We start from the raw sequence: 24,945 nt of genomic DNA, 5'->3' as shown, positions 1-24,945 counted from the left end.
TCTCTGCCAGACTATTAATCTCTTCTGTGGAATTTATGTGGGCTTTCTTGTCATATATCTCCTCTTCAGTTCTCCTAATCTAGCACCTTATCCAGGACACTGCAGCTGGTAATTTGGAAGTGAGTCTTACTGCCTACTGGATGGATCTAGATAAGTGCTAAGCTTTTATTTTGTATTGGGTTTTTTAGAGCACCCTACTTAGGCTGCCATTAGGAAACTCTAATGCACTTTGTTGTTGTTACTTATATCTTCATTGATAGGAATCTGAGATTCAGAGGCTTACTTCTTCAAGTACATTTTGTGCCTGTGCATGAACAGCTGTCTAAGGAGAGAGTAAATTTTTAGAAACCCAAACAAGATGCAGGAGGAGCTGGGCAGAGGCAGTGGTGTTCCTGCTGTTTGTGTGCTTCAGGTACCCCTTTGCCTTGGAAAGATGGCTTTGCAAACTGCTATGTAGTCTTCTCAAGGTGGTCTCTTCCAACTGTTAGCGACTGTTTTAACACTTAATGAGTGGGGATAAGAACAAGACCTTCTGGTGCCCATGTTGCTGGGGGCCTGTCGTTGCAGACCTCTCTGCCCATAGTCCACTCTGGTTCAGTATCAATATTTTTCCTAGCAATTTGCATAGAAAACCGTGTATTTCTTTATTTTCGTGTATCTTAAAATTTTGTGTAGTGTCAACAATATGACATAAATGTGATGCAACTGCTTTGATTCATGGACTGGTAATTAATTACCCTGTATTTACAGGGTACTTGTACAAACAAAACAAATTTTCATGCCAAGCTCGACTGATTCGAGACGAGGTGCTCTTTGTCACAGTTTGTGCCCATGATTTTCTGTGTTCCTCTTTGTTAGATTAGCTATAACTGGATCCTAAACCACATTCCATCGTGGTTTGGTGGTTTTTTTGGTTTTGTTTTGTTTTTTTTTAAATGCCTCTCACCACTTTTATGGCTAAAACCAAGGCAGTTTAATGACCATGTGCTTTTTCCTTCCTGTTCTTCCTCATTTCTTCTTCTGGTATCTTAGCAGTGCAATAGGGGCCCATGGACTCTTCCAACTCATTTAATTTCCATGATTTGACATGCTGTGACTTGAGGTAACAGTACCTGGGATTTCCAGTCTTCTATCCAAGTTCTGCAGAGGCTCAAGACTGCTTAGTTTCTGATCTAGACAAGATCAAATAGTTTCACCATGGATTGCCCGAGGCTTTAGGTTTGCATCCTCATCCACTTATCTACGTACATGTATTTCAATTCAAATACATGCTTTTCTCTTTGTTAGCTGTTTCAGGTCTTAATTTTTAAAAACTCTTCAAGTACATGTGTAGTATATGAAGGACATTGATTAATGAAACAGTAAGTTCCATATTGTTATGAGTAGTGCAAGTCATATGCTTAAAATGAAATGTGTACTCAGATGGCCTCTGGACTTGGAACAGTAGAGTGGAAGGACAGACTCCTGTAGTGAGGTATGCTTGCAGGCTGCTGGCAGGTGTGCTCTGTCTCCTGTCACGGCTCAGTAATGTTTAATAAAGTTCAAAATAGAAAAGCTGCCAAACCAAATCCTCAATCCTGTGGAACTGTTGTTAGGTGCTTTGCACTTCCAGAGTTGAGAGCTCAGAGGGTGGAGCAGGTGTTCTCTGAGAGACCCTGACCACACAAGCACCTCTCTGGGAGGTGTCAAGTGCTGGGTGCTTCTCCCATGCTGCCCATTTTGCACTTCTACCTTCTGCTAAAGGTATTCCAAGGTATTTGTCACATGGTTCATGGTTTCAACTCTTGACTGCTTGCAGATGGATGGCAATTTGCCGTGTTTACTTCAGTGTGTCAATATTCCTTCTTTTTCCTCTCCCCTTTCCCCCAGAGCAATGAAGCTTCACATGAAACTTAACTTGGTTTATGGCCTTGTCTAAAAAGTGGAACTGAAATGGTGCTCCTACAAAACTGTCTCTCTTTAGCATGTTCTCTAGGTTTTTTGTCTATTAAGTGTGTGTCAAATGTGGAGTTAATTGGCTTTGCAAGCAGTCGCTAATCTTCCTTCTGATGCTAGTTAAGGGAATTCATTGACACTTAAATACCATTGTCCTAACAAGAATAGTAAACATATGCATTCTTGAAAATATAGAACTATTATACACCATAACTCTTCTGTCCAGCCTCTTAAGGAGCCCAAGGAAGCACAGCAAATGCCAGTAGTTTTCAGTAACTGAGGAGAGCATTGAGCAAGTGCATTTTATTTAGATGGGGTATTTATTGATTTTAACTATCTGATAATAAATAGCATGTGAACAGTTCTGTTGGATTTGGTGTGGCTACTCGTGCATAAATATCACCTCGTGCTTTATTATTTTCCTCAGTTTAAGGTCTAGAATGTATCTTTGTGGGTATATTCTTTTCTAGACCCACAGAAGAGCACCTGATGTCTTGCTGAAGTGTTAAAGAGAACTTGCTGAAGTACTAAAGTCCAACTCACAAAAATTTCCTTGAGTTTTTTTTCCTTGATAAATTCAAAGCACATCTTTTACTTAAAGTGGAAATTAAAAAAAAGACAGCCCACTTTCTCCACAGAGGCAAGTCTCCAGTGTTTTTCCTCTTGCCTTATTTAGTTGCTTCTTTGTAGATTGCCCACTCCTAGGTAACCTACAGATTACCTCAAAGTTTAAAATTTTGAAATGAGTATTGATTGGAGGTAAGGCCACACACATTCACATTCTGTTACTTGGTGACCAAAAGCTTTAGGGTGGCATTTTATGTAGTCAATATTCATGGTAAATGTGATCCCATTTTAAATTCTGGCCACCCACCACCCACCCCTCTCAAATTACTTTTTAAAAAATTATTAATATTTATTTATTCAAATATTTGCCATTGATTCTGGAGTGCAAGAAGGTTTGCAGTGCGTGAAAGTGGGCCCAAGTGCAGTCTGTACTGCTTACCTGATGCTGAAAAGACGGTCGAGGAAGAACTCTCTAAGACTCAGAATCAGCGTATTAGAAAGCACACCCATTGTGGTAATTTGACTTGGCTTTATACAATGAAGTGTTACATATTCATGATAGGTCCAAAAACATCTGTACATATTCATGATCTCCCCACGAAATGTGGGGTTTATTATAACAAGTTCTAAGAAGTTATTTTCATGTGTTCTGCCCTGGTCTCCTAGTTACGCCTGTGCAGTGGCTCCTGGCCCACTGGTGGTCATGGGCGGGGGTCTTCAGGATGGAGACTGAAGATGCCTCCTCTTCCTCTTGTGACTTTTTACCCAACTAGTATTTCCATAATCATGATAACTCAGTATTCGTTGAGTCCTGTCGCTTACCTTGGGACTCAGTAGTTGCAGCTCCTTCCTTCTCTAAAGTCCCTCCTACTGAGAGCCCACCCTTTTATTGCATTATCCTGCCTGTCCAGTGTCTCTCTTAGTTGTCCTGCATCCATTTTGTTAAGGTTCCTCACTTCGTACCTTCAAAATTTAATCAGATTGACAAAAAAGGTTGTTACAGTGTATGGCTTGCTTTTTTTTTTATGAAGTCTGGGTTTCGTCTGCACAGAAAATTCTGGAATAAGCTGAAGTGTCAGTTAATGTGCCAGTACAACTGCTTATCTGGTTGTCTTTATTTCAGTGCAGCATTGCTTCTTTTCTGGTAATGTGTTTTTCTTGGGGTAGCTTCCACCTTGCAGTAAAAGTGATCTGATCTGAACTGTTTTGTAGTTACTGTGATAGTTGGGCCATGTCCTTAGCCTTAAAGAACTTACAGACTGCAAGTGTGTTAAGTAATATGTTCAGTGTTTAATCTTTCCTCTTTGCATCTCTCTTGATGCTCAGACACATGATTTGGTAAGTAATCTGCTTTAAGTTTTCATCATGTATGCAGAGTAATGTGATTTTTTTTATTTTTTTATTTTTTTAACCTAACCCTCTTTTATTGCAGGTTAAACTGTGCTTACAGACAGTGCAAATTAGCTGCGTGATAATAAACTGTTCAAAGCACTGTAATTTCATCATGTGTCTGGACCATTCAGACACCAGGCATTTAAGCACCACCTAAAAGAAATCGTCATTTAAAAGCATCACGTAAACTCAGTGTAATTCAAACAAGTACAATCTGTGTGTATGAAGAGGGGATGTGGATGCTTTTAAGAAGAAGCATCTGCTTTATAAATATGAGTTATGAAAGGCTTCCAAATGTCCCCTCTGTTCATCAAATGTGAATGTGATCTCCTAGGAAGCCATCTGGAGTAGGCATGCTACAGTCACTACCTCGCTTGGTGCCATTGTCCTATCTGTGCCTCAGAGTGACTTGTCTCGCTACTGCACGCTCAGTGGTTGTTTCATGAGTTTATCTGATGTCAAGTTTGTTGCCAAGCTTTGGTGCATCATAAAAATATTTTGTCTCCAATGTGCTGATTTCTTCTGTTGGTTTTTTTTTTTTTATGATGTGTTTTTTTTCTGCCTTCCCCATAGAAATATTGTGAAAGGAATGAGGAGTCTGCGAGAAATACTACGGACTGCAGAAACAAAAGCTACTCAGACCTTCAAAATGGTAAGGGGAATGGGAGATGGGAAGGTGGGGTAACCTGCTATGAAGGAATTCTTTTTGTTTAGTAACCATTGCAGTAGGACAAAAAATATATTTGTCCTCATTCAATTGATTACTGCCCTTTTTTTCTTTCTTTTTTTTTTTTTTTACTTTTGGAAGTGATGTGCCAAGTGATGCACTTAATTCAAAGACCTGCCCAATTGAAACCTCAGCCTTCAGACCTGGGCATGTGGGTTACTTCTGGGTTTGTTTGTTGGTTTTTTTTTCCAGTGCATTCTAGGTCTGGTAGAAGTAGGGATGTATTTAGTTTGACAATACTGTCCTCTGGTGATGTCTTGGTTTTTTTCTCGCTTTTCAGTGTGTGCATGCACACCTTTTTGCATTTGCATGTAGAAGCAATAAGACTTCTGGCTCTTGCAACAAGCAGTTCTTTTATATACTCAAGTGCTTCAGTGTTCTCAATACAGTACAGAGTGATTTTAATTTTATGACTATTTTTTTTTTGTTAGTGTTGGCATTCTTCATCCTGTTATACTGAGTGCCTCTGGTAAAGAAATCATGGAGAAAGCTATTTATGTGCCTGTTTAACTTCTTAGAGCTTTAACTGGTTCTTCCTTGTCTCCCCTTTAAGAGACCTTGTCCTGAAGTTACTCAGGAGGTGACAAGGTCAGCAGCATGGAGAATAGCAATCTCGAACACAAATGAAAACTTTGCAGCCTTAAAAGCATTGACATTGATACAACTAAACTTGTTTTTTTGCTTGGTTAAGCTTTGTGTTTTGTATAATTAGAGAAGTTTGGCAAGGGATGTGGTCATGAATTTGCATAGAATTTTGGAGATGGGAGAGTGCCAGGTTCCAATGGATGGACTGACGGTGTGTCTAGCTCACATGCAAATACAGAGCTAAAATGAAAGTATGAGCAGAAAGGGTATCCTGGGTGCTTTTTTACCTCAGTTCCTTACATTTGTCTATTTTGGAACTTCTGTTCTGGAAATGAAACTTCTTGTTGCCTTGGGACCACCTTATGCCTGAAAATACAGATGCATGTGGAACTTTGTGCAGGGAATTAGAAGAGGTGACTTAAATAATTGTCACACTCAAATCGTTGTGTCCTTTTCCAGATTGAGATCAGGGTTCAGGGGATTTTTCTTGCTTGCCTGTTTTACCATTTTGCTGAAATGAGTCTAACCATCTGCTGTTGCTATACCATGACAGAAAGTGGCACTCAAATGCTCCTCTCCCTGTGCAACTGGGGAGAGCTGTACAACACCCCTGGGATTTATCCCTAAGGGGAAATCTGAAGGTGTTCATCCAATAGATTTTCCTGGGATTTTCATTTTATTGAAAGTTGCTTATTCATTTTCTTACTATTTGTAAAGAGCTGTCAAGAGGACAAAGGGAGGAACGTCCTTAATTAAACAAGTTTTAAACAAGTTTTTCAAGCATGAAAGTGAAACACTTTTTTTTTTTTTTTCCCCCTAATTTTTGGGATCATGGTGTTCTTCAAGCATAATGATGCTTTTTTTTAGCCAAAGGCAGTAATAACATAAGTCAGAGTCTTGGCCTGTTCTGGTTTGTTTGGTCTTATTCAAAACAAGAGTGAAGCTAATTTACACAGCTACTGTACTGTATGTTAAAATCAAAGACACTAAAAGTAGTTGATGCTTGCCTTTTGAAAGGCTTATCACAAACTGTACTCCTACTTCTGTGTGAACCAGCAGAGATCTTTTTGTTGCTGTCATTATTTTTCCCTCCCCTCTAAGACTGTAGGAAAAAATAAAGGAGAGTTGGCTCCTTGGGGTAAAACTGACTAAATAATTACACACTGAGATGATAAAATGATACTGGCTAATGTTGCAGGGCCCTAGGCTATTTTGCTCATGGTTACTTGCTATAAAAAGCATAGAAAAGCCTAGTTAGAAATAGAAGGCTTTCTTTAACTTGTTAGGAGTACATGGAAGGTCTTGGGGTTTCCAGGGAGCTGTGCGTGACAATGTTTCTTTGAGGCACCATTATATATTCAGATCATTTTGCCATTTGCTAGGTGTATCTATGAAACCTCCTATTCTGGTGTTAAGAAACCGTACATGTTACTGTGGTTGCATTTTAGAATGTCATTGAATTCATGTGTGGTGAGGGGGATGGAAATAAAGAACCTTGCCTCAAAATAAGTTATTTTTCTGAATCTGATAAAAGGAACTTTAACCTCAGTATGATTTATTTGGTCCTATAGATGTCATACCTCAACTGGAGTAATGCTTCAGTTATCATACCTATCCTGGTATTTAAAAGAAAATTACTATTGGTGGCCTCATAACACATCTCAGAGTGTAAATTGCATATGAGATACATATGCAGTAGTCAGAGAAGTTCCAGAATAATATTTACAATTATTATGAGAGAAGTTTCAGCCTACCACTGTTCTGTGCAGTATTTACAGCTTTGAGTGCTGTGATGCTTTAGAATTCAGAGAAGATGCCATCCATTTTGATGTCTTTGTGCTTATTTGCATGTTCCAACTATTCACAATGCAAAAACTTAGAGATTTGTTGGGTGGGGGACAAGGACCAAGGATAGTTTTGCAAAGTCAAGTTAACTTGCTCCCTTTTGTGCCCAGCTTGCAAGCTATGCACGTGAACTGGAAAGCAAGTATTTAAGGATCCTTGGCTGCTCAATAGTGAAAAGAGTGCATATGATGTGGCTGCCTCAATAAGTTCCTAACCTTCTTTTCTCTGCCCTTCATTATTGCAACAAAAAGAGAAGCAGTACCAAGGTGAAGCTGTAAAAGGCTGCAGGAAGAGTAATATTAACAGATAAAGGTTTGATCTTTTAAGCCTAGTACAAAAGTAGCCTCTGGGCTAAGACTTGCTTACAATGCTGAGGCTGAGAATGCAGTGGAGTTCCATCGTATTCTAAGATAGTAACATTTGCGAGATTGTCTCAGTGGTTCGTGTGGCAATCTGTTGTCTTCATTCACCAGAGGGTCCCTTGGCAGGCCGCCTTATTACCTTTTTCTTACAGTATTGCAACAGGACCATGTAAATGCAGAAGACTGGCCTTTTCAGAGGAGGGAAGAAGCTGCCACTGCTGTAGACTTTTTAGCAGCTGCTTTAGCTACTCTAGCTTTCTGAAAAGTGGTACTACTGTGTTGTTGGTCTATCTCCTTCCCAAGGTGGAACATGGGGAGAGGAGAATCTTTTGTGTTGGAGAAGGTGTCACTGATGTGTCTCTTTCTCTACTGTTCACTGATCGCTAGACTGCAGCCAAACAGCTAGCCCAAGTACTTCTCCATTCCCTCAGTGAAGACTGTTACTGGAGCCCTTTATCTGATCCACTTCCTGAGTTCATGAACAAGGAAGATCAGTCTTATGTTAGCAATCTTCTTTGTCGGAGGCCCGAGCTGTACACAGAAGAGAAGTAAGTATCTTTTTTATTTCAGTTAATTGGCAGAAGGAAGAAAAGTGTTTGAACGCTCTTTGGTACTGCTAATTATGTCACCGATTCATGTAGTAGTTTTGTGTGTTCTTGTTTTTAACTTCCCATCAAAAGGCCTGCTGTAAAAGTAAAACATTAAATCTTGAGTGTTTGATTTTTCTTTCACAGGAAGGAAGAAAATCCAACCAAATGGCTTTTCTTGCTGTGAAATGGAAATAATCTATTTATGTTCAATATAGCTCATCTAGGGTATATAGTAGAGCTTTTAATTGTGTGAACCTGCAAAAGAAAGTATTGCCTAACACATGAATTATGCATGAGGTGTTTCAAGTTACTGCTACTCTTGTGAAATGAGAAAGAGGCTGACAGAATAACTCTTGACCTTACTCAGAAAAATGTGTTCTGTCTTTCAGTGCCTACTGCCCTCAAGACAACGTAGAAGAGGCTCTTCTTCTTCTCTTAATCAGTGAATCCATGGTAAGCCAAAAATGAGTTTGTAGTACTAATAGCACAAAGGAATATCTGGTGTTTCTGTGTCAGGTCTTCTAGTTGGTTTTGTTTACAGAATCTTCCCTAGATAAACAGAAACAAGGATTCAGCTGCTGAAAAGGAAATGCTATTTATTCTTTTATTAGTAACACCACTTTCATTAAATGGACTGTCAGTGAAGGGGTTTGGGAGTTGTCAAGAAGAGGAAGTGACTGCATTCACTGTAGCTGCATGCACGTTCTGACATCCAGATACCCTGTCAGTAGATGGATGTTTCCATTCAAAACATCTGTGTGGATTTATGGATCAAGAATGAGACGAAGGGAGCCTTGCCTAAAGCCAGGCATGATGATGGTACCCACTGTTTGGAATTTGTATCCTGCTTATATTCCTTAGTCTGCAGGAATAATATTTTAGTTATTTCAGTCCTGAGTGATCTTTGGCAGTGTCTGATGATGATGGTACAGGGAGTTTTGTCACATGCAGAAACATCCCTAATGAAGTACAGTGAAATAATTAGATTTCTTCTATTTATAACATGTTGCTTAAAAAAATTCCTTTAAGAGGAAGGGAAAAAGGTGGAAAAAAACAGCTGCATGGAAAATTGCATGGTAAACTTTGATCATTTTCATGTTCTGAGAAGATGCAAATGTACAGAAAATGTGTAAGAAATGTGTTCTGAAAATGTGTAAGGAACGTTACTTTGCTTTAAATTGTTGCTAAAAGTGAGATTTGAAAACCTTGGAGCTTCAGTGACCCTCTTAGGAACTTTTAAACAGCTTTCAGACAAGTTGAAAAGAGATACTATGGAAGTTTTGTTTTTTGCTTCCCTCAGTTTTTCTTTGGCTGGTTCTTCTGGCTCAAGTCTTTCCCCTATCCTGCAAACTTCTTCAGAACATGGCAATTTAATGTTGTTTGCTTTTAAAATTTGGGGGAAAATTGAAGAGGCGGAACCACCCCAAAATATTAAATTGTCTTAATCAGGTATGTTTGAGTGTTACTATACTTCGTGCTTTTTAGTGCTGTCTAGATTAAGCCTTTACAGTACATCTGCTTTGTGTTTTCAAGGGTGTTTCTGCAGTTAGAAGGGCTTTTCGTGGTTGGAAGTGGAGACTCCAGGGCTGAGGGCTTTGTAGAACATCACATGCACTTCCATTAAAATCAGAAGAACTCATGTCAGCGTTGCTTGTCAGGGCTGATCCAAGCGGGAGGTGATCAGGGGTCTGCAGCAGTCACAGTACCGGCTGCTCCAGCCTTTTCTGGGACTGGGCTTGCAGTCATAAAGGCCTTGTGGGAACTTGAACTCTATAGTCTTGTTCTGAGGGGAATGAAAGCTATCCTTGTTTTATCCAGTAGTGTGTAAAATGGTGAACTGCTCCTGTGACTAATTTATGGATGAAGCAGTGTGAAAATGCTACTGATAGGAACTGGACTGCTGTGCTGACTTCAAAGTTAACTAAGTAAGCTTGTGTTTGCTTAAGTGCTGTCTTATATATATAGGAAATTTCTGGAGGTACGTACAAGGCATTTAGATCTGCTGTATATAAATAATTAAATAATCAGAGATCTTGTAGCAGAACACTGCAGTAACCATAACTGTCTTTATGTTTTTTGGGAAATGGAACATCCGAGCCTTTCTTTTGCATTAGCAATAGGCCTATCGTGAGTTTATTGTTTTAACAAAAATACAAGACAAGTGTATAGAAATAAAGCTGTGCATAGAAGTACACTTTGGGACCACAGGAATGTGGAAGGAAGTGAAGGAACAGAGGGAGCAATTTGATTTACATGTTTGCAATCCATAAATATTTTCCTGTAGTTTTATGGTACTAAGAAGGGGAAATTTTCTTTAATTTATGACATGAGATCTTTTCCATGACAGCTTTGTTGTAGGCTAGTGAGTTTTCTCTTGTACAGGTTTGTTTCTTGTTTAAAGGTTTTTGTTTTGTTTTTCAAAATTTGCTGAAGCTCATGGAAAATGAGTTAACAAGAAGCAGATTTTCATTTGAGATTTCCCTAATGATACAGTGTTAACAACTGAATAAAACATATTTTCTTTCCTGGAGAGAGTGTCAGTAGCAAGTGATAATGATATGTTTCTGTAAGCCAGTAAGCAACATAGTTGGTGTTCCTCAATTTTGGCTGGATTAGGCATTCTTTCAGTATTTACAATTATGAACCCTTTTAAATGAAACAGAAGTATACAATTAGGTTGGCTTGCTGGGAACTCTCCAGTTTCTCTGACACTTTGATTGCTCTGTCAGAGCAAAACTCGCTGGAAAGGTACTTTTCCTGTCTGATTTTTAAAGAAACAAAAGAGCAGCCATGCCATTATAACTCTTTTGCAGGACTGCAAAGCCAAACAGCTGTCCCACATGCCTGTTCCTCACTTTTGCCATTCCAAAATGAGCTCAAGGAGGTCAAAATTGGGGGGAGGAGACATAGAAGAATTGTTAGCATGTGGAGGGGACACAGAACAAAGATATACTGGGGAGAGGCTTAAATCATCAGAGAACCTCAAAGTAAATAAGTGCTACATTTGATGAAAAGGGGACATGATTAGCTTTTTAAAGTAGTATATACGTGCAACACCTTTTCTTCCCCCCTGAACCATACAGGGAGGGAGTAGATCAGTGCTAGGTAGCTTGCTGTTGAAATTCACTCAATTTTTCTGTCTGTCTTGCCTTCTTAAAGTGAAGCTAACATCTACTTTGCTGGGATCTGTGCAGCTCCCCAGAAGATGTCATGGGGGTTACAAGAACTGTTCCTGGAAGGGGGAAAGGGGAAAAAAGAAGTCTGTTGTGAGCCAGACCCTACATTCCAGCAAGCCTTTTCTGAGTCTTAGTGATGCTGGGTTCTGGCTTGTGATGCTGCCCCAGCTTTTCTGCATTGGAGGCTTCCCTTGCATTGAAAGGGAGCAACTTTGCATGTTCTGGTGAGGTGAAATGAGAATAGCTTCTAAAGGGGTATTAAGGGTTCCTTCAGTATTTCACTTAAGCATGTAAAAGTTTTACAGATGTGCAAATAACATGGTAGCCTATTTCATAGCTTTGAAGATGCTTCCGTGGGTATATTAACACTTATAGTGAAAGACTGAGGCCTATTTCTTCCTGACACTCTCCTGAGTTGCCTCCTGTATTCCTTCTGTCTTGTTGAAAATGGGAACCTATGTTCATAAGCTAAGGCATTTCAGTAAACAATGAAAAGCATCCCAGTTGTTGAGTTTGGCAAGTACTCCTCCTCCATGCCAGCTGTTACTTAGTCACGGTGGCTGGCTGTAGAGTTCTCATGAAGGAATCTAGTGAAACAAATCAGGCAGCCTAAAGATTACCACAGTCAGGACTGTCTTTAAGGGGGTTTGTGGCCTCCTGGCTAAATTCTCATTCCTTCTGCATAGCCCAAGTTATGGTATGGATGGGCTGCGTTTGTGATAGGAGGAAAATGCTCTCCTTCAGACCAAGGAGAAGGCCAGCTGGTGACAGCCTTTACAAGCTTAGGCTGTGGTAGAATGATGTGTTCCTATCACATGTTGGAAAAAATGGACTGTCCTATTTTTAAACCACTACTCCTCTTCCTTACTGCGTTTAAGCCATCAAAACCAATGCTACTCTGTGTTGTGGGGAGAACTGAAGGCATATTGTGACGCTGCAGTGTGGTTTTTCTGCATCATTCTACCAGTGGGAATGGCACTGATTCTGCCGTTGGGACTCTGGTGCTTTGTGCTGCAGGTTGTAGGCAGGGGAGGCTTGGCAGGACTAACCCTTAGCTGCAGTTTGTTTATTTTAATAAAGCCATTCTCAGGAGTATTCCAAGTTGACTGCACTGCCTCTCAAAGTTCGCCAAAAGTTTCTCAGAGCCAGGAATAGAACACTTTTCTATTACTTTTTGTGTTTACTTTTGAGGTAAAAAATAAAGAAAAAGTTCTTTGTTTGCACTTCCCTTCTTGATTCTGCAATGCACAGTCTGAAACCCCTTTATTCAGCCCTGGCTCTTAGAGCTGGGGATTCTGGCTGATGCAGTTCACCAAACATACCAGGTAACATGGATTGGGTTTTTTGGCTCTGTGTTCACTTCACTCATACTGGAAACTAAGCTTCTTGTATCCAAAACTAATAAATTCTGTGCCTGTGTGACAAAGATTGAAAATGTCATCCCCATCTTATCTCTGATTTGAATCCCTGTAGGCGATTTGACCTTGGAGAGCCTGAGAGCACAGAATACATGATGAGGGAGGAAGTAAGATACTGGGACTTGCTCTGTTCTTTTTACTGGTGAGAGCAAGCTCATGGCTGTGAGCATGCCTGTAATGGAATAAGATTAAACCCATGCATTTTTAAGCACAGAAATAATTATAACCTGTCAGCTCTGCAGTTCCTAGCTTTATAAAATAATGCTGTCCAACAAATGGGTTGGTGAAGAAGAAGAGTCTCGTGTTGCTTCTGTAGGATTTTTTAAATTTTCAGTGCCACCAAGCCCAGTGATGATACAGCAGCTGGCTGACCATCATGAGTATTTTCTTGAGGGCTACTGGACTATGGCAGCTGAAAGAGACAACTGGAGACAGGATTGCCTGCTCTGTTGGTTCCTGCCAAACCATGGTCATGTCATACACTTACAATAGCAAATCTGACTGTCTCTTTAACTGGTCTGCAAGGCAAAGCTATGTGTTTGGGACTTGCAGAGATGAATTGCAGGATGTTTCTAGTGGAAAATACACCTCCTCTGTTAATTGCCTCTTGAATAAATAGTTCCAACTTGACATGCTAGAGATGGGGTAGAGAACTTTTTTCTTCTGCTTTGCAGTAGGAAGTCTTATTCCCAAACTTGCAAGGAGGATGCAAATTCTTTGAACATAGCTTTCAAAGTGCAGGTTACTGATAGCAAAGATGCGAATTTGTTACCTAAGATAGTATCCATAATCAAATGGCTTCATGACTTTCTCCCCCTCTCTTCTTTTGTGTGGGGTTGTTGGGCTGTTTTGGCTGGGAGTTATGTCTGTCTGTCTTTCAGTGATGTTTCAGAATTGCTTCTGCTACAGTACAAGATGCTAAAATATACCTGGTGAGAGATAAGATATATCTATGTGGTCATGTTTGATAACTAATGGGCTATTTTGCGGAGACATCTGAATGGGGTACCAGTAATTTGTGACCTGTTGCTTACCAGAAATGAGACTGATGCCAGTAAGTTCACAAGGCAGTAAGTTTTAATTTGCTGTGCTTCTCGTTTGAAGTGTGGAACAAGTTGTGTTATCTCTGTAAGAAGAGTTTTGGGGGTGGCTGAGGTATGATATTTGCTCCTTGTTCTACCTGCTTCCCATTTTCACTGCAGCTTTGTAATCAACCCTGAATATTTTATTTGTATATGTTAGTGAGGGGCACCTTCAAGTGCTGTGTAGGGGTTATCAATAACTTAGGTGAAAAGTCTGTAGCCTCTTTCATGTGAATGGGTCCTTGCCATTGTGAAGAATTCATTCATTTTCTTGGCAGTACAGGCAAAACAGCCAGAATGGAGACCCAAAGGATATGGGCTAAATATTTCCCAGCTTTTAGCAGTAGAGGCATCAATTGCATGATTTCAAAGGCTTGTTGTCAATCTTACACACATAGCATTTGTTTTTCTCTCTTAATGCTAGTATTGAATCACACCAATTACATTATTACAGTACACTGTGTAAAACATGCCGCCGTTCTGTATAGATGGGTTGCAGTGAATCTGGCAATTATGTCTATTATGAAGAGACACAAGTTGAACATTAGAATGCCCATGAATTAGGGGGCAGGCAGCAGGCACTCATTAAAGATTTTAATTGCTTTCTTTTTCTTCTTTGGAAAAAAGCAGGGGGAACCATGTTTCAAAGTGAGCAATTAAAGGATACTTCACAGCTAATTGCTGTGAGAAGGGGTTGCTACATGGAATATTATGTATAATGCTATTGTAATTCATATGATTGCTTGACATTTTATTAAGAAGCACATCTTTGTACTGTAGTGAAATTTAATTTTCTGCAGCGTAACTGCGTGCGTAATAACTGCTGAAGTAATGGCTGTTTGGATTTGCTGTGGCTCTCTTCCTTTCTACATGTAATAAACATGCCATAAATAAGTTGTAATTATCAGAGTCACTGATGTACAGCAAATCCTCTGTGGATAGGTCGCTTATCTAGTTTGCCAGTACATATATTGTATATAGGAAGACACAAGTTGTCTGTAGCTCAGAGAGTTGTTAGTTAAATTGCAGATCCCCAGAAAGGCAGATCTCTTCCCTGCTGTCAGAGCCAGCATGGGTCTGAAAGTCCCATACTGTTGTATTGCTGTGGTTTGGAGCCTGACTGAAAAAGCCCTGCTGAATGCCAGTCGGTTCTGTGCCTGGTCAGGTTGAACACCTGAGTGGGGCTTCAAGCATGATATGGGGACACCTCAGTGGCTGAGCGCTAGCTAGGTCAGCTCGGGGGCACCAGCCTGTGCTGGAACCTTTTGGATGTGTGTGGCCTGCAGATGGGCTGTGTCCCTGGGCTGCAGAAAGGGAGGGAGGGCTGAAGGTGTTCACTGTCCTGTGTGTGGCTCAGTCTGGGCTGAGTGCGGGATGTGTCTTATCTCCTCAGATAGGGTTGGTGTCATGTCTGAGCCACCTGCATGCACAGCTAATTGTGTCTAATACATCTCAGAATATGCAAATACAATCTGCATCTGTGGGTTGATCCATTACCTAGGAGCACCTCAAATAAAGGGGCACTGACTGTATATTTTTGCTCTGTATAATGCAAGTGACGCCATCTCCCAATGGTGAAACTCCTCTTGGTAGCATTGGTGACCTTCTCCATCCCACACAACAGCCCTGAACAGAGGTTCTCTTCTTTTAATGGTGTGACTCACCATCTCTCTGCATCCTGCTTGTGTGCTGTGAGGCATGTCTGTGTGACAATGGGAACAGCTTAAAGGGAAGAGTCATGCTGGGGGTGTTGAAAATGTATTTGTAGCTGTGTTTTACTGCGCTTACAGTGGAGGAGGAAGAACTAGTAACGTGGTAGGACAAATTGGGAATTGCTGCTTATGTTATTGATCCGCTGTTTGGAGATGTGTGTTCTACAAATAACCCTTTTTCCATTTGTCTTCAGGAAAATTAGTGGTCTGAAAAAAAACAAACACAGGTATTGAAAAAATGTTGCTGTAAATGGCTTCGAATTTATGCATTCTCAAATGCAAAATGAGATATCTTTCTGTGTATGTTTCAGTAAGTAAAATTCTGTGTCCAACAGAATAGGTGTAGGCTGTGTTGCACCAGTAATTGCCAGCAACTGTCAGGATTTCTCACTGCCAAATCAAAGTTTACAAAAACATAAACAAAGGTAAAGCCCAAAAAAAATGGCTAATGGTGATCTGGGTCACAGCACCCTTCCTTCTGTGAGAGGCAGGCCACAGAAACATTCCAGTTTCCCTGAGTGGGTTTCAAGAAATGGTGATTCACATTCCCTTTTCCACCCTCCTGTATGTAACACTGCAGTAGTGAATGATACCTTGAGCCTTGGTACGATGATTTACGTTACTGTTAGACACACTCCATGTCCTTGCTGCTGTTCAGTCAGTTTGTTATGAGGTTTGCACCTTTTGGTTTTGAGTTTGGTTTTTTTTTTTAATATCTCTGTGATAATGCAGGAGCTTCTTGACACTTTTTTTTTTTTTTTTTTTTTGAAATAGGTTCCATATTAAAAAAAATGTTGGGATAGAAGTGATAGTGAATTTGCTTTGTGGCAACTGTTATGCATGCAAGTACAGAGAGTGATAGATTACACAGACCTTCTATAGCTTTGATATTTGAAAGCTTGAACAAAATAAGCAGGTTTATGACCTTCTTGGAAAGAATATTAGTCATGTCTATCCATATGTTGTTTTTAACTGCTGTCTGCTTAGGTAAAGTATGATATGTTCAACTGAAATTATAGAATGTTTCATCCTTGTAATATGTCGCACATCACTGCTTATTGCAAGATTTGGACATGTTCTCTCTAGTACCAATGTCTGTTAGCAGACATTAATGGGCATTAACCAGTTCTGATTAATTTCCTATCTGTGCTAACGCATCAAATTAAAATTCATAGCTTGGTAGTAGATAGATACCCAAAAAAGCATCAGGCTATAGCTGACACTAATGGGAGGTCGATGAGTAACACAACATAGGAGTTCTATCTCAGTAGTTATTTTCTACAAACAATTGTCACAACAATATAATCAGTGCAGAAAAAATTATTAATGCTATTGTATATATGTAGGAGGATTCACTTGTCAATAAGGATCGTTCCGTGTATGTTTTGTCTTTAACTCTGAAGTAGCAATCTCAGAATCATTCTGTATATGCATTTAACCTGTTTTTTTCCTTTTAAGATAGCAGTCTTGGATTAAATCTAAACAGGGCTTAAACATGTATTTTTAAAATTCTTATTTGTTTAGTTCTGCCAATAGTGGTAGATGAGCTATGCTTCTGTACTCTGGTTGCAAAATTTTCTCTCTGAAGGTGGCTTCATTCTTTCATGCAACCTATTGTTCTGAACTACTTTTTAAAATCACAAATTATGTCTTTTGAATAATTTGTGATATTTTTTTTCTTTTCTTTAAAAAGAAAAATCCTTTTGTGGCTACAAGAGTCGGTGTAAGTTTATTTGTGCAAACACTAGACTGAGTCTGACCTGTCAGTTTGCCTTCAACTGCAGTCGCCATTTAGTTCTTGGTTGTGATTGTGTTAGTTGTCAGTAATTGTGTTTGCTGTCTCGGCTGGAGGCTGTGATGAAGAGTGCTTGGAACTGGGGCATTACACAGATAATATCATGATGAAACAGCTGCAGCTTAATCATAATGAAATATGCGTGGGCTTTAACGGCTACATATTCTGGAAATTTTTATTACACTTAATTCCCATGTTTAGCCTTTTTAGGAAAAAAATCTCCCTGCAATTAGAAAGAAATGGATGTAAAATTATAGTAGTAAGTATTATAAAATAAATCTCATAACCTTCCAGCTTCAGGGAGGGAACGATTGCCTCAGGTGAAACTGCTGGCAATCTTCTTAATTTTTCTGATCTTTTAGTTGTCTAGACCTGAATGTCTGGTGTTGCACCCCTTTCAGCTGAGGAGCCCAGGGCAGTGTATCTGTGCTATCAGTCAGTGCTAGCACTCTCTGGTGTCCAGCACTGGGCTGTCTTGGAGGTGAGGCAGTCTGAGTGAAGTCCTCTGCATTCAGAAATTAGAGAGACTTTTCTGTTTACTCTAGGATTGGAATCTCCCCCTCTCTGCTTGGAAAACAGAGAGCCTGGGATCTCACAAATTGCTAGACTGATCATCATCTGTCAAAAATAATGTTTCTTTTCGATCTAGGCTGAGCAATGCACTGATAGATTATGCAAAATGAACATTTATACGATATTTTTAAATAATTATTTGGTATTGCATTGCCCAGACCTCTAATTGCATTAAATTGATGACAGACAAATCTGATTACGAAGGCAACCTGCTCAAATTGAGAAATAAAAAGTCAGTAGCAGAAAAGAGGAGCAAAACCACATGCTATTGGGAAGAAATCAAGTGCAAAGACAGAAGATAACTATTTCCATGGTTGATATTTTACCACAGTTGCAGGTGGTTGAAGTAATAAGGAATGTGGTTTAAGAATGGCCTTGAATTTCTAATTATTGCAGAAATGGGATGTTAGGTCTGTTTCCTAATGTTCTAATTCTGTGACACAAATCCAGATGAGGTATTCCTAGCAGTTGCTTTCTGTACATACAGCTATCTTCTTGGGTTCGCTTTGTGTGGATAAAAACTAAGTCTATGGAAACGCCTTCCTTGTGTTGGGATGAGTTGAAAACAAAAACAACTAGAGATTTTAAACAATGCTATGGATGATGGGAGGAACTTCCTATGGAGGAGTCTGTTCTTTCTTGCTCTTTTGGGGTCTGAAGCTTCATTTGTGTCTGTGCCCAGGCAAACCGGGACGCAGTGATCAGCCGAGCGCCAGACCAGCAGGATGACCGAGCTGTCAGCCTCCGGGATGCTTCTGCAGTCTACGACCTTCTGAGTATCACGCTGGGCAGAAGAGGGCAGTATGTCATGCTTTCTGAGGTACCTCCTCCCGGCTTCTGCTGAAACTGCCATTTGAAACGTGCAATCAAACCCCCTCTTTGCAGCAACTTGTCGGGGAAGGTGAAAATGAAGCACACTAGTTGGCAATTAGTAGAAACAGCTACAGACCTATGGCAGCACAGGCCAGAAGTGTGCACAGAACTGTTTGAAACATGAAAATAATTTATATGTAGGCACTTGAACAAAGTGGCTGTCATCTGACGTGATGGTGTATGCTAGCAAGCCCCAATAACTGGGAAGAGGAAAATGATGTCATCAAAAATCTAAAAGTCACCTGGGCCCTGGGCCACAAGAGATTGTTTCCCCTAATTTGATTAGTGAGCCAAGCAGTACTCTTGACAAAAGATATTTTCAAAAACAAAAAAGTCTGATGTTCTTCCGAACATTTATTTCTCAGTGCTTGGAGAGAGCTATGAAGTTTGCATTTGATGAATTTCACCTCTGGTACCAGCTTGCCTTGTCCATGGTGGCTTGTGGAAAGGTAAGGTTCAAACCAAAGGACATTTTCTTCTGGTAGAGTGTATTTAGCTTGCTTGTTTGAATGTGCACAGTCATGTATTTTGTGGGGGTAGGTGCTACCAGACAGCTATGTGGAAGGACAGTGCTCTCTGTTTAGGCTGTGATGACACTTTGTGATCAGGTGTGTGCATTTGATACTGAGTACTGTTCTTTCCATGTAGTGTTTGCTTCTCATTATCAAGAAGAAAACCGATTTTGTACATAGCTGTGAATTGAAAAGCATTATGCAGCATTATACAGTTGTCCATTCTCTGCAGATCCAACATAAATGTGCTTAGTATAAGAAAGATGTCTAAAACTGTCATCAACTCATTCTGTGTCTTTGGGCAGTTGACTTAACCTCTCTTTAAGCTATGTTTTTTCCATCTGATCAGGGAAATGCTTTTTCATAGAGAGCTTGCAAGAACTGATATTTTTGAAGTGCTTGGTGCAAAAGATACTGTGGAAAAAGAAATTATGTGTGAATGTTTGCATGGATGTGTGTTTCAGCGTAAGTTTTTCTTAAAATTAGTATTTGTCAAAGTTACCAGTTAACCACTGAGATGGCTGAAGTCTGGTTGTGAAAGGTAGGCAGAGGTGGCAGCAGCTTTTCTTTATTAGTCTTAAAAAAGCAGACTTCCTGCATGAAACATGGATGGTACAAAATTTAGCCTGTTAATTTTGGGGGTCCCTGCCTACACTTTCAGGAGGTATGAGCAAAGTAATGCTGTGCAGTGGTAGACCACTTAATATTCCTATATTTTGTGCCCATGGAGTATAGAGGAATCCTTGTGGACCTGGGCAGAGATCACCAACTAGCAGTCATCTGCCAAATTGTAACTACTGCTGCCATCTGATGGCTGTAAGCTGAGCTGGAAACAGTGACTTTGGTGTGGAAATGGGAGCTGCATATACAGGGTCATGCTTTTGCAAAGAAGTTGTCATCTTGTGATGTGTAAGTGGCAGCAAAGCTTGGAAGATGTCTGAAGGGATTCCTTCACCTCTGTGAGCATAGGCAAAGCCTCATCTTGGAAGACTGTTGTTAGGCATTATACTTCAAGAAAATGGGGAACAACAAGAGAAAGTCTAATAAAGAGCATCAAGGATGGCTAAGGGTATAGTAAGCAGGGTATAGTAAGCAGGACTGGAAAGATTGAAAGAGGTTTTTTTTTTTTACCTCAAAGGGGAGAAAAAAGTCCAAGAGATAAACAAGTCTTCAAGAGCTCTTAGAAGAAGGGGTTAATTTTGTCTGTGGTGGGTAGGACAGGACATGATGGCTTCCAGCTGCAGCAGCACAAGTTCATGTTTCCTTTTAAGACTCAAAAAAGGAGAATGGTAGACTGGAAAAAGATTGCCTGTAGAGGTTGTGTGGAGCCTGTGTCACTGGGCTTCTGTGGGACACCCTAGGCAAGTATCGGTCAGTAGTGATCCCACTATGAGGCACTAGGGGTGTACTTGGTGGGACCTTGCAAACTCTGACTGTTCTGGGACTTCACAGTTATCTTGTAAATCAGCTAGATCAGTTATAATCAAAAGGAGACATCAAAACTTTGACAAAACATGTTAGATCAGCAGTGAGCTGAAGGGAGATGTATAGTGAGAAGGAGGTTCACAGATTCCTGTAGGAGTTCAGTACAAGCATTTCAAAATCCCATTCCAAGTATGAAAATGATGGCTAGACTCAATCATGTATAGGGAAACCTGAAGCTACTGGTGGAATACTTAAACAATGAGCTTGGTGCCATGGTGCTAATACCTAGCACTGGCTTGTGTCAGGTGGGGAGTTTACAAGTCAGGTCCAGCTCCCTTTGTTATTCAGCTGGAGTTAACACGTTGCTGCCCTCTGTGCCTTTTGCAAATCCTCTGGATACCTGATCTCTTGATACTGAGGGCAACAATGACTAGATAGACCATAATGGAAAGGTGGGGTATCTTCCCATAAACACAGGACTTGTCTGGGAGCTTTATTGGCTTTAGAGGTTGTGTAACCTGTTTCTCAACAGCAGACAAGGCTGTAACTCTAGTAATCTGCCAGAGAGCGGATCTAAATTTTTAACTGCTGATGGTTGAGAGAGTGAGTGTATTCAAAGAGTAATTGTGGTTCAGTCTTGGGTTAGTATGAAGAGAGAAATGGGGCCAATCTTGAGCTTCTGACAGTTTGCATGAGAACTCTGTCCTTGTCCTTATATTTTCACACCTTTTCACCTTCTCTAGAAGTTAATGAATATTTGGTATGTCAGAGGAAAAAAGAGCAGCACAAGTGTCTATATCTCTGTAACTGCCCTATTTTTTCAGGTTTTGAAGTATGTTACATCTTTTTGCCTGTACTTTAAATATTTACAATGTAAAATGGCCTGATCTTGCTTATTCATATAAAAGCTCCAAATGTTCTGAGCCCTATATGGGGCAGAGGGAATTCCCTTACCCAGCAATCCCATCTGTGCAGTATTTCACTTCTAATCCCAAAGTATTCCCTGAGGATTCCTGTCGTATACTCTGCAATGCATCATCTTACTAATGGGAGATGTGGCATACATTTTTATATTGCTTCGCAGCTTGATAGCAGGACAGAGTTCATTTAAAAGTAAGTGCTCCAGTGTAGCAGAAAGAACTGATGAGAAAACATTGTGGTTTGTCTAGACTGCAGAATGCAAAATAGACTTGTGCTTTTATAGGTAGAAGATCTGTTTTCACCTGTCTAAGTCACAGCCAATTCCTGATCTCATTTCTTGGTAATGAAATCTCACATCCTGCAGCGTTACTTGTTCTGCAGTACAGCAAATCATGCTCATAAATCCTGTGTACAACAGGAACAGTTTTATCAACCTGTAAATGCTGGAAACTTGGGGGTGTCTGGTTTTGTTGGTTTTTGGGTTTTTTTAAACGTGTTTTTAGGATTTGCAAACTCTGACCTTCTTAAGTGCTGTAAAATCCTGTTTTGCCCTCTATTCTACACTGCATTTCACTAGTGTTACTTTTGTTTTGTATATTCATCTTCTTCAGGTTAAGTCAATCAAGTTGAATTTCAAACTCTCTTCTTCCTCTGCCAGCCAAAAAATTGCCAAATGGTGACTGTCATTTCCCAAGTGATCAGTCTGAATGTCAAGCCAGCCACCTAGGCTTATTACTGTATGTAGGCTTGAGTTTACACATTATTCTAAAAAGCATGTGTCTTAACAAAAATAGTCACATCACTTCAGTAAGTTCTTACAGAGCAAGCAAGGCCTTAGGGCTTCATAAAATAGTGAATGAAAAAGCTCAGAGAAGCTTAACCTTCATGTCTGTCTTCTATCCACTTAAGGAGTGGAAATAATGGAATAACAGCAATTACGCTTTCCTGTGCTTCTCAACAACTTGCATAATGAGAGAGATGGTGTGGTCTGGTTGGTTTTTAACCCATTTTGGGGAATGCATGTATACCAAGCTGTATATTTTCTGAACAAAAGGACCATGCTTTTTTTGTTTTTAATATAATTAAAATCCACCATGAAATTTGAAAGACTTTTGTAGGCAATTTTAGATGAAACACTGGGAAAGTCTAGACAATGGCAGAGACATAGCAAAAGATGCCTTGGGTTACCAAGTGCCATTCTGGATAGACAAGAGAAAGGTTTAAATCAGTCTAATGCAGCACTCCTGTTCTGAACTGGTGGTGAAAAACTGACTGCTAAACTTGTCACAGATGCTTTAAGTTGCTTCTGCTGGGAATAACCTTTGTGATGTGGTAATACGGCCAGAGGCTCAGTGGGCATAACAGATCCCTGGCTCTGCTGCCATGCAAAGACAGGCTGGAGTCTGAGTGGCAAGCAGTATGATAGCCGGGTGCCATCTGGCAGAGTCCTTGGGCAATCAGATGAGCCACTTTCCTGCTGCCAGAGTAGAATGAGTGCGGTAGGGTTGCATCTGCTTGTCTTAAGATTTTCAAAAAGTGACCTGTGTTCAGCAGAATGGGGAAAGGAAGGACCAAACATTTACAGAGTAGAGAAGACACTGTAGTCTTCACAGTAGTGAAGAGAGAGACAGCTGTTCGGGGCAGACTTTGCTGCTGCTTTTCAGCCAAATGGTTTCCACTTGACGTTGTGGAGATTACCAACACACAGCACTCCTGCAGACTCGGATAGTTCTACTGACTTATCTAGTTAGAGACAAAATTGTCATAGTATCCAGATGATGTATTACAAGCACAAGGGATGTGAAATAGGGTCCCTGTGCACTTATAAGCATTTCCCTGGCCTCAGACCAGTTGGATCAGTTACATGTACCCTTGTTCAGATTTCTGTTCCCTTCCACACCTAACAGCCTCGCATGGGACACAGCCTGGGTGTCCCAACATGTCACTGGAGCTCTCTGGGAATAGAGACTCACAAGTGCATCGTGAGATTGGGCTCTATCTTAAATTGATAGTACTTCAGAAAGTCTTTACATCTGCATCATGTCTTCTTTACCTGCCGTACTGCTTAAGGGAAAGATAAACTGATAAAATATGGGCCTTGAACAATGTGAGGCAACACTGACACCTCTCTTCTACCTACCAACCAAGGAGACAAGATTAGTATTTAGTGACAATGATGTGCCATTTTCCTAAGGGTACTGAGGGAGGAATTCTTCAAGGATAGCTGTGAAATTATTCTGTGAACACTGAGTCTACTTAGTCTAAAAGTGCTGGTACCCTAATTGAGCCATTCAATTTGCAGCAGCCTTACACTGATCTCTCATGCCCAGCAGATGTAGATTATTGTTATTAGTGTATGCAATACATAAAACCATTTTCATGCTCATATTTAATGTTTCTGCCAAAAAAAAACCATTCACGACACAACTCAGTGAATTAAAAGCTTTAGGATTTGTGTTTCTTGAGAGGAGGAGGGGGAGGGATATGATCTCAGGCCAGCTGAGGGGATGTCGGGAGCATCTGCTTAGGAGAGGATGATCTGCTCTTACCCCTCACCCTGTATTTAGGGGATGAAGCGCAGCAAAAAGTCCATAAAGGAAGAACTCAGGAGCAATTGAAGAGGCTGTGGGGAAAAGCCTCTGAGAGAGCCTAGTAGAGCTGGAAGCAGTTACTTGGAGGCAAGGGCTATGCTCAGCAGGCCTTGTGCTGGAATTGCCGATGATGGTTATGGGTTCCTAGGGTGCCTCGCACACCACTGTACAGTCTCTCTCGTCCAGGGTTAACAGAACATCATCAGCCCAGTTTTTACCTTCAGGACAGCAATTGCATGAATTTAGAAAGAACTGCGTCATTGCTGATCCTCCTCCAGCCCCTGCTAGCCCACACTGAGGACACCATAGGGACAACAGTCAACATTACCATACAGATAAGATAGGTTGGCAGTAGGGGGATTTGAGCTCCAAGCATGGCACCTTGCAAAACCAGGCAGATGAAGCTGCTTTCAACTACACAAAATGCTCCTCTGCTATTACCCCTTATGTTTATTCATCTTTAAGGCAAAGAGGAAGAAAGAGTCATGCTTGTCTACCTGAATGGTTTTCTTAATAACATAATGCTTCAGGAGGTGTCTGGTGTTATACAATGGGAAATAATCACATCCTTCTTGGCATTTGTCATTCAGCCATTTTTCTGGGGGATTAGGCTCCAGCTCTTCCCTGAGCCAGTCTTGCAGTGTCACTGTGCTCCCCTTGGTTCTTCAGCAGTCAGAGATACTGCAACCCTGCCCAGGGCTTGTGCTGGCAGCATTTTTAGTGTTTTGAAACCAGTCTTACACAGACATGCACTCCTGATTTTGGAGCCCTTTGCAAGTTGCTGATACATAGTGGTCATAGCCAAGTAATGACAAGCTAATGTCTGAGCTGCTCATATCTGTGTTGCACACACAAAAAAAAGGA

The 24,945-nt window shown here is 40.5% G+C and overlaps 1 protein-coding gene across 3 annotated transcripts in view; it reads left to right on the top strand.

Moving 5' to 3' along the window:
* Nucleotides 1-24,945, top strand: part of TTC7A (tetratricopeptide repeat domain 7A) — a 177,212-nt gene that overhangs the window by 24,611 nt on the left and 127,656 nt on the right. For all 3 annotated transcript variants that reach the window (XM_026845266.1, XM_026845265.1, XM_026845267.1), the window contains 5 exons: nt 4,468-4,546; nt 7,801-7,961; nt 8,393-8,456; nt 18,442-18,579; nt 18,998-19,081. In XM_026845266.1, coding sequence (XP_026701067.1) covers nt 4,468-4,546; nt 7,801-7,961; nt 8,393-8,456; nt 18,442-18,579; nt 18,998-19,081 — 526 coding nt within the window. The remainder of the gene's footprint in view (nt 1-4,467; nt 4,547-7,800; nt 7,962-8,392; nt 8,457-18,441; nt 18,580-18,997; nt 19,082-24,945) is intronic.

The sequence above is a fragment of the Athene cunicularia genome (genome assembly GCF_003259725.1).
Source record: "Athene cunicularia isolate RWA chromosome 3 unlocalized genomic scaffold, athCun1 chr3_part1, whole genome shotgun sequence".
In the NCBI taxonomy this organism is placed as follows: domain Eukaryota; kingdom Metazoa; phylum Chordata; class Aves; order Strigiformes; family Strigidae; genus Athene; species Athene cunicularia.
The sequence above is the reverse complement of the archived record's forward strand: the minus strand, read 5'-3'. Positions and strand labels throughout refer to the sequence as shown.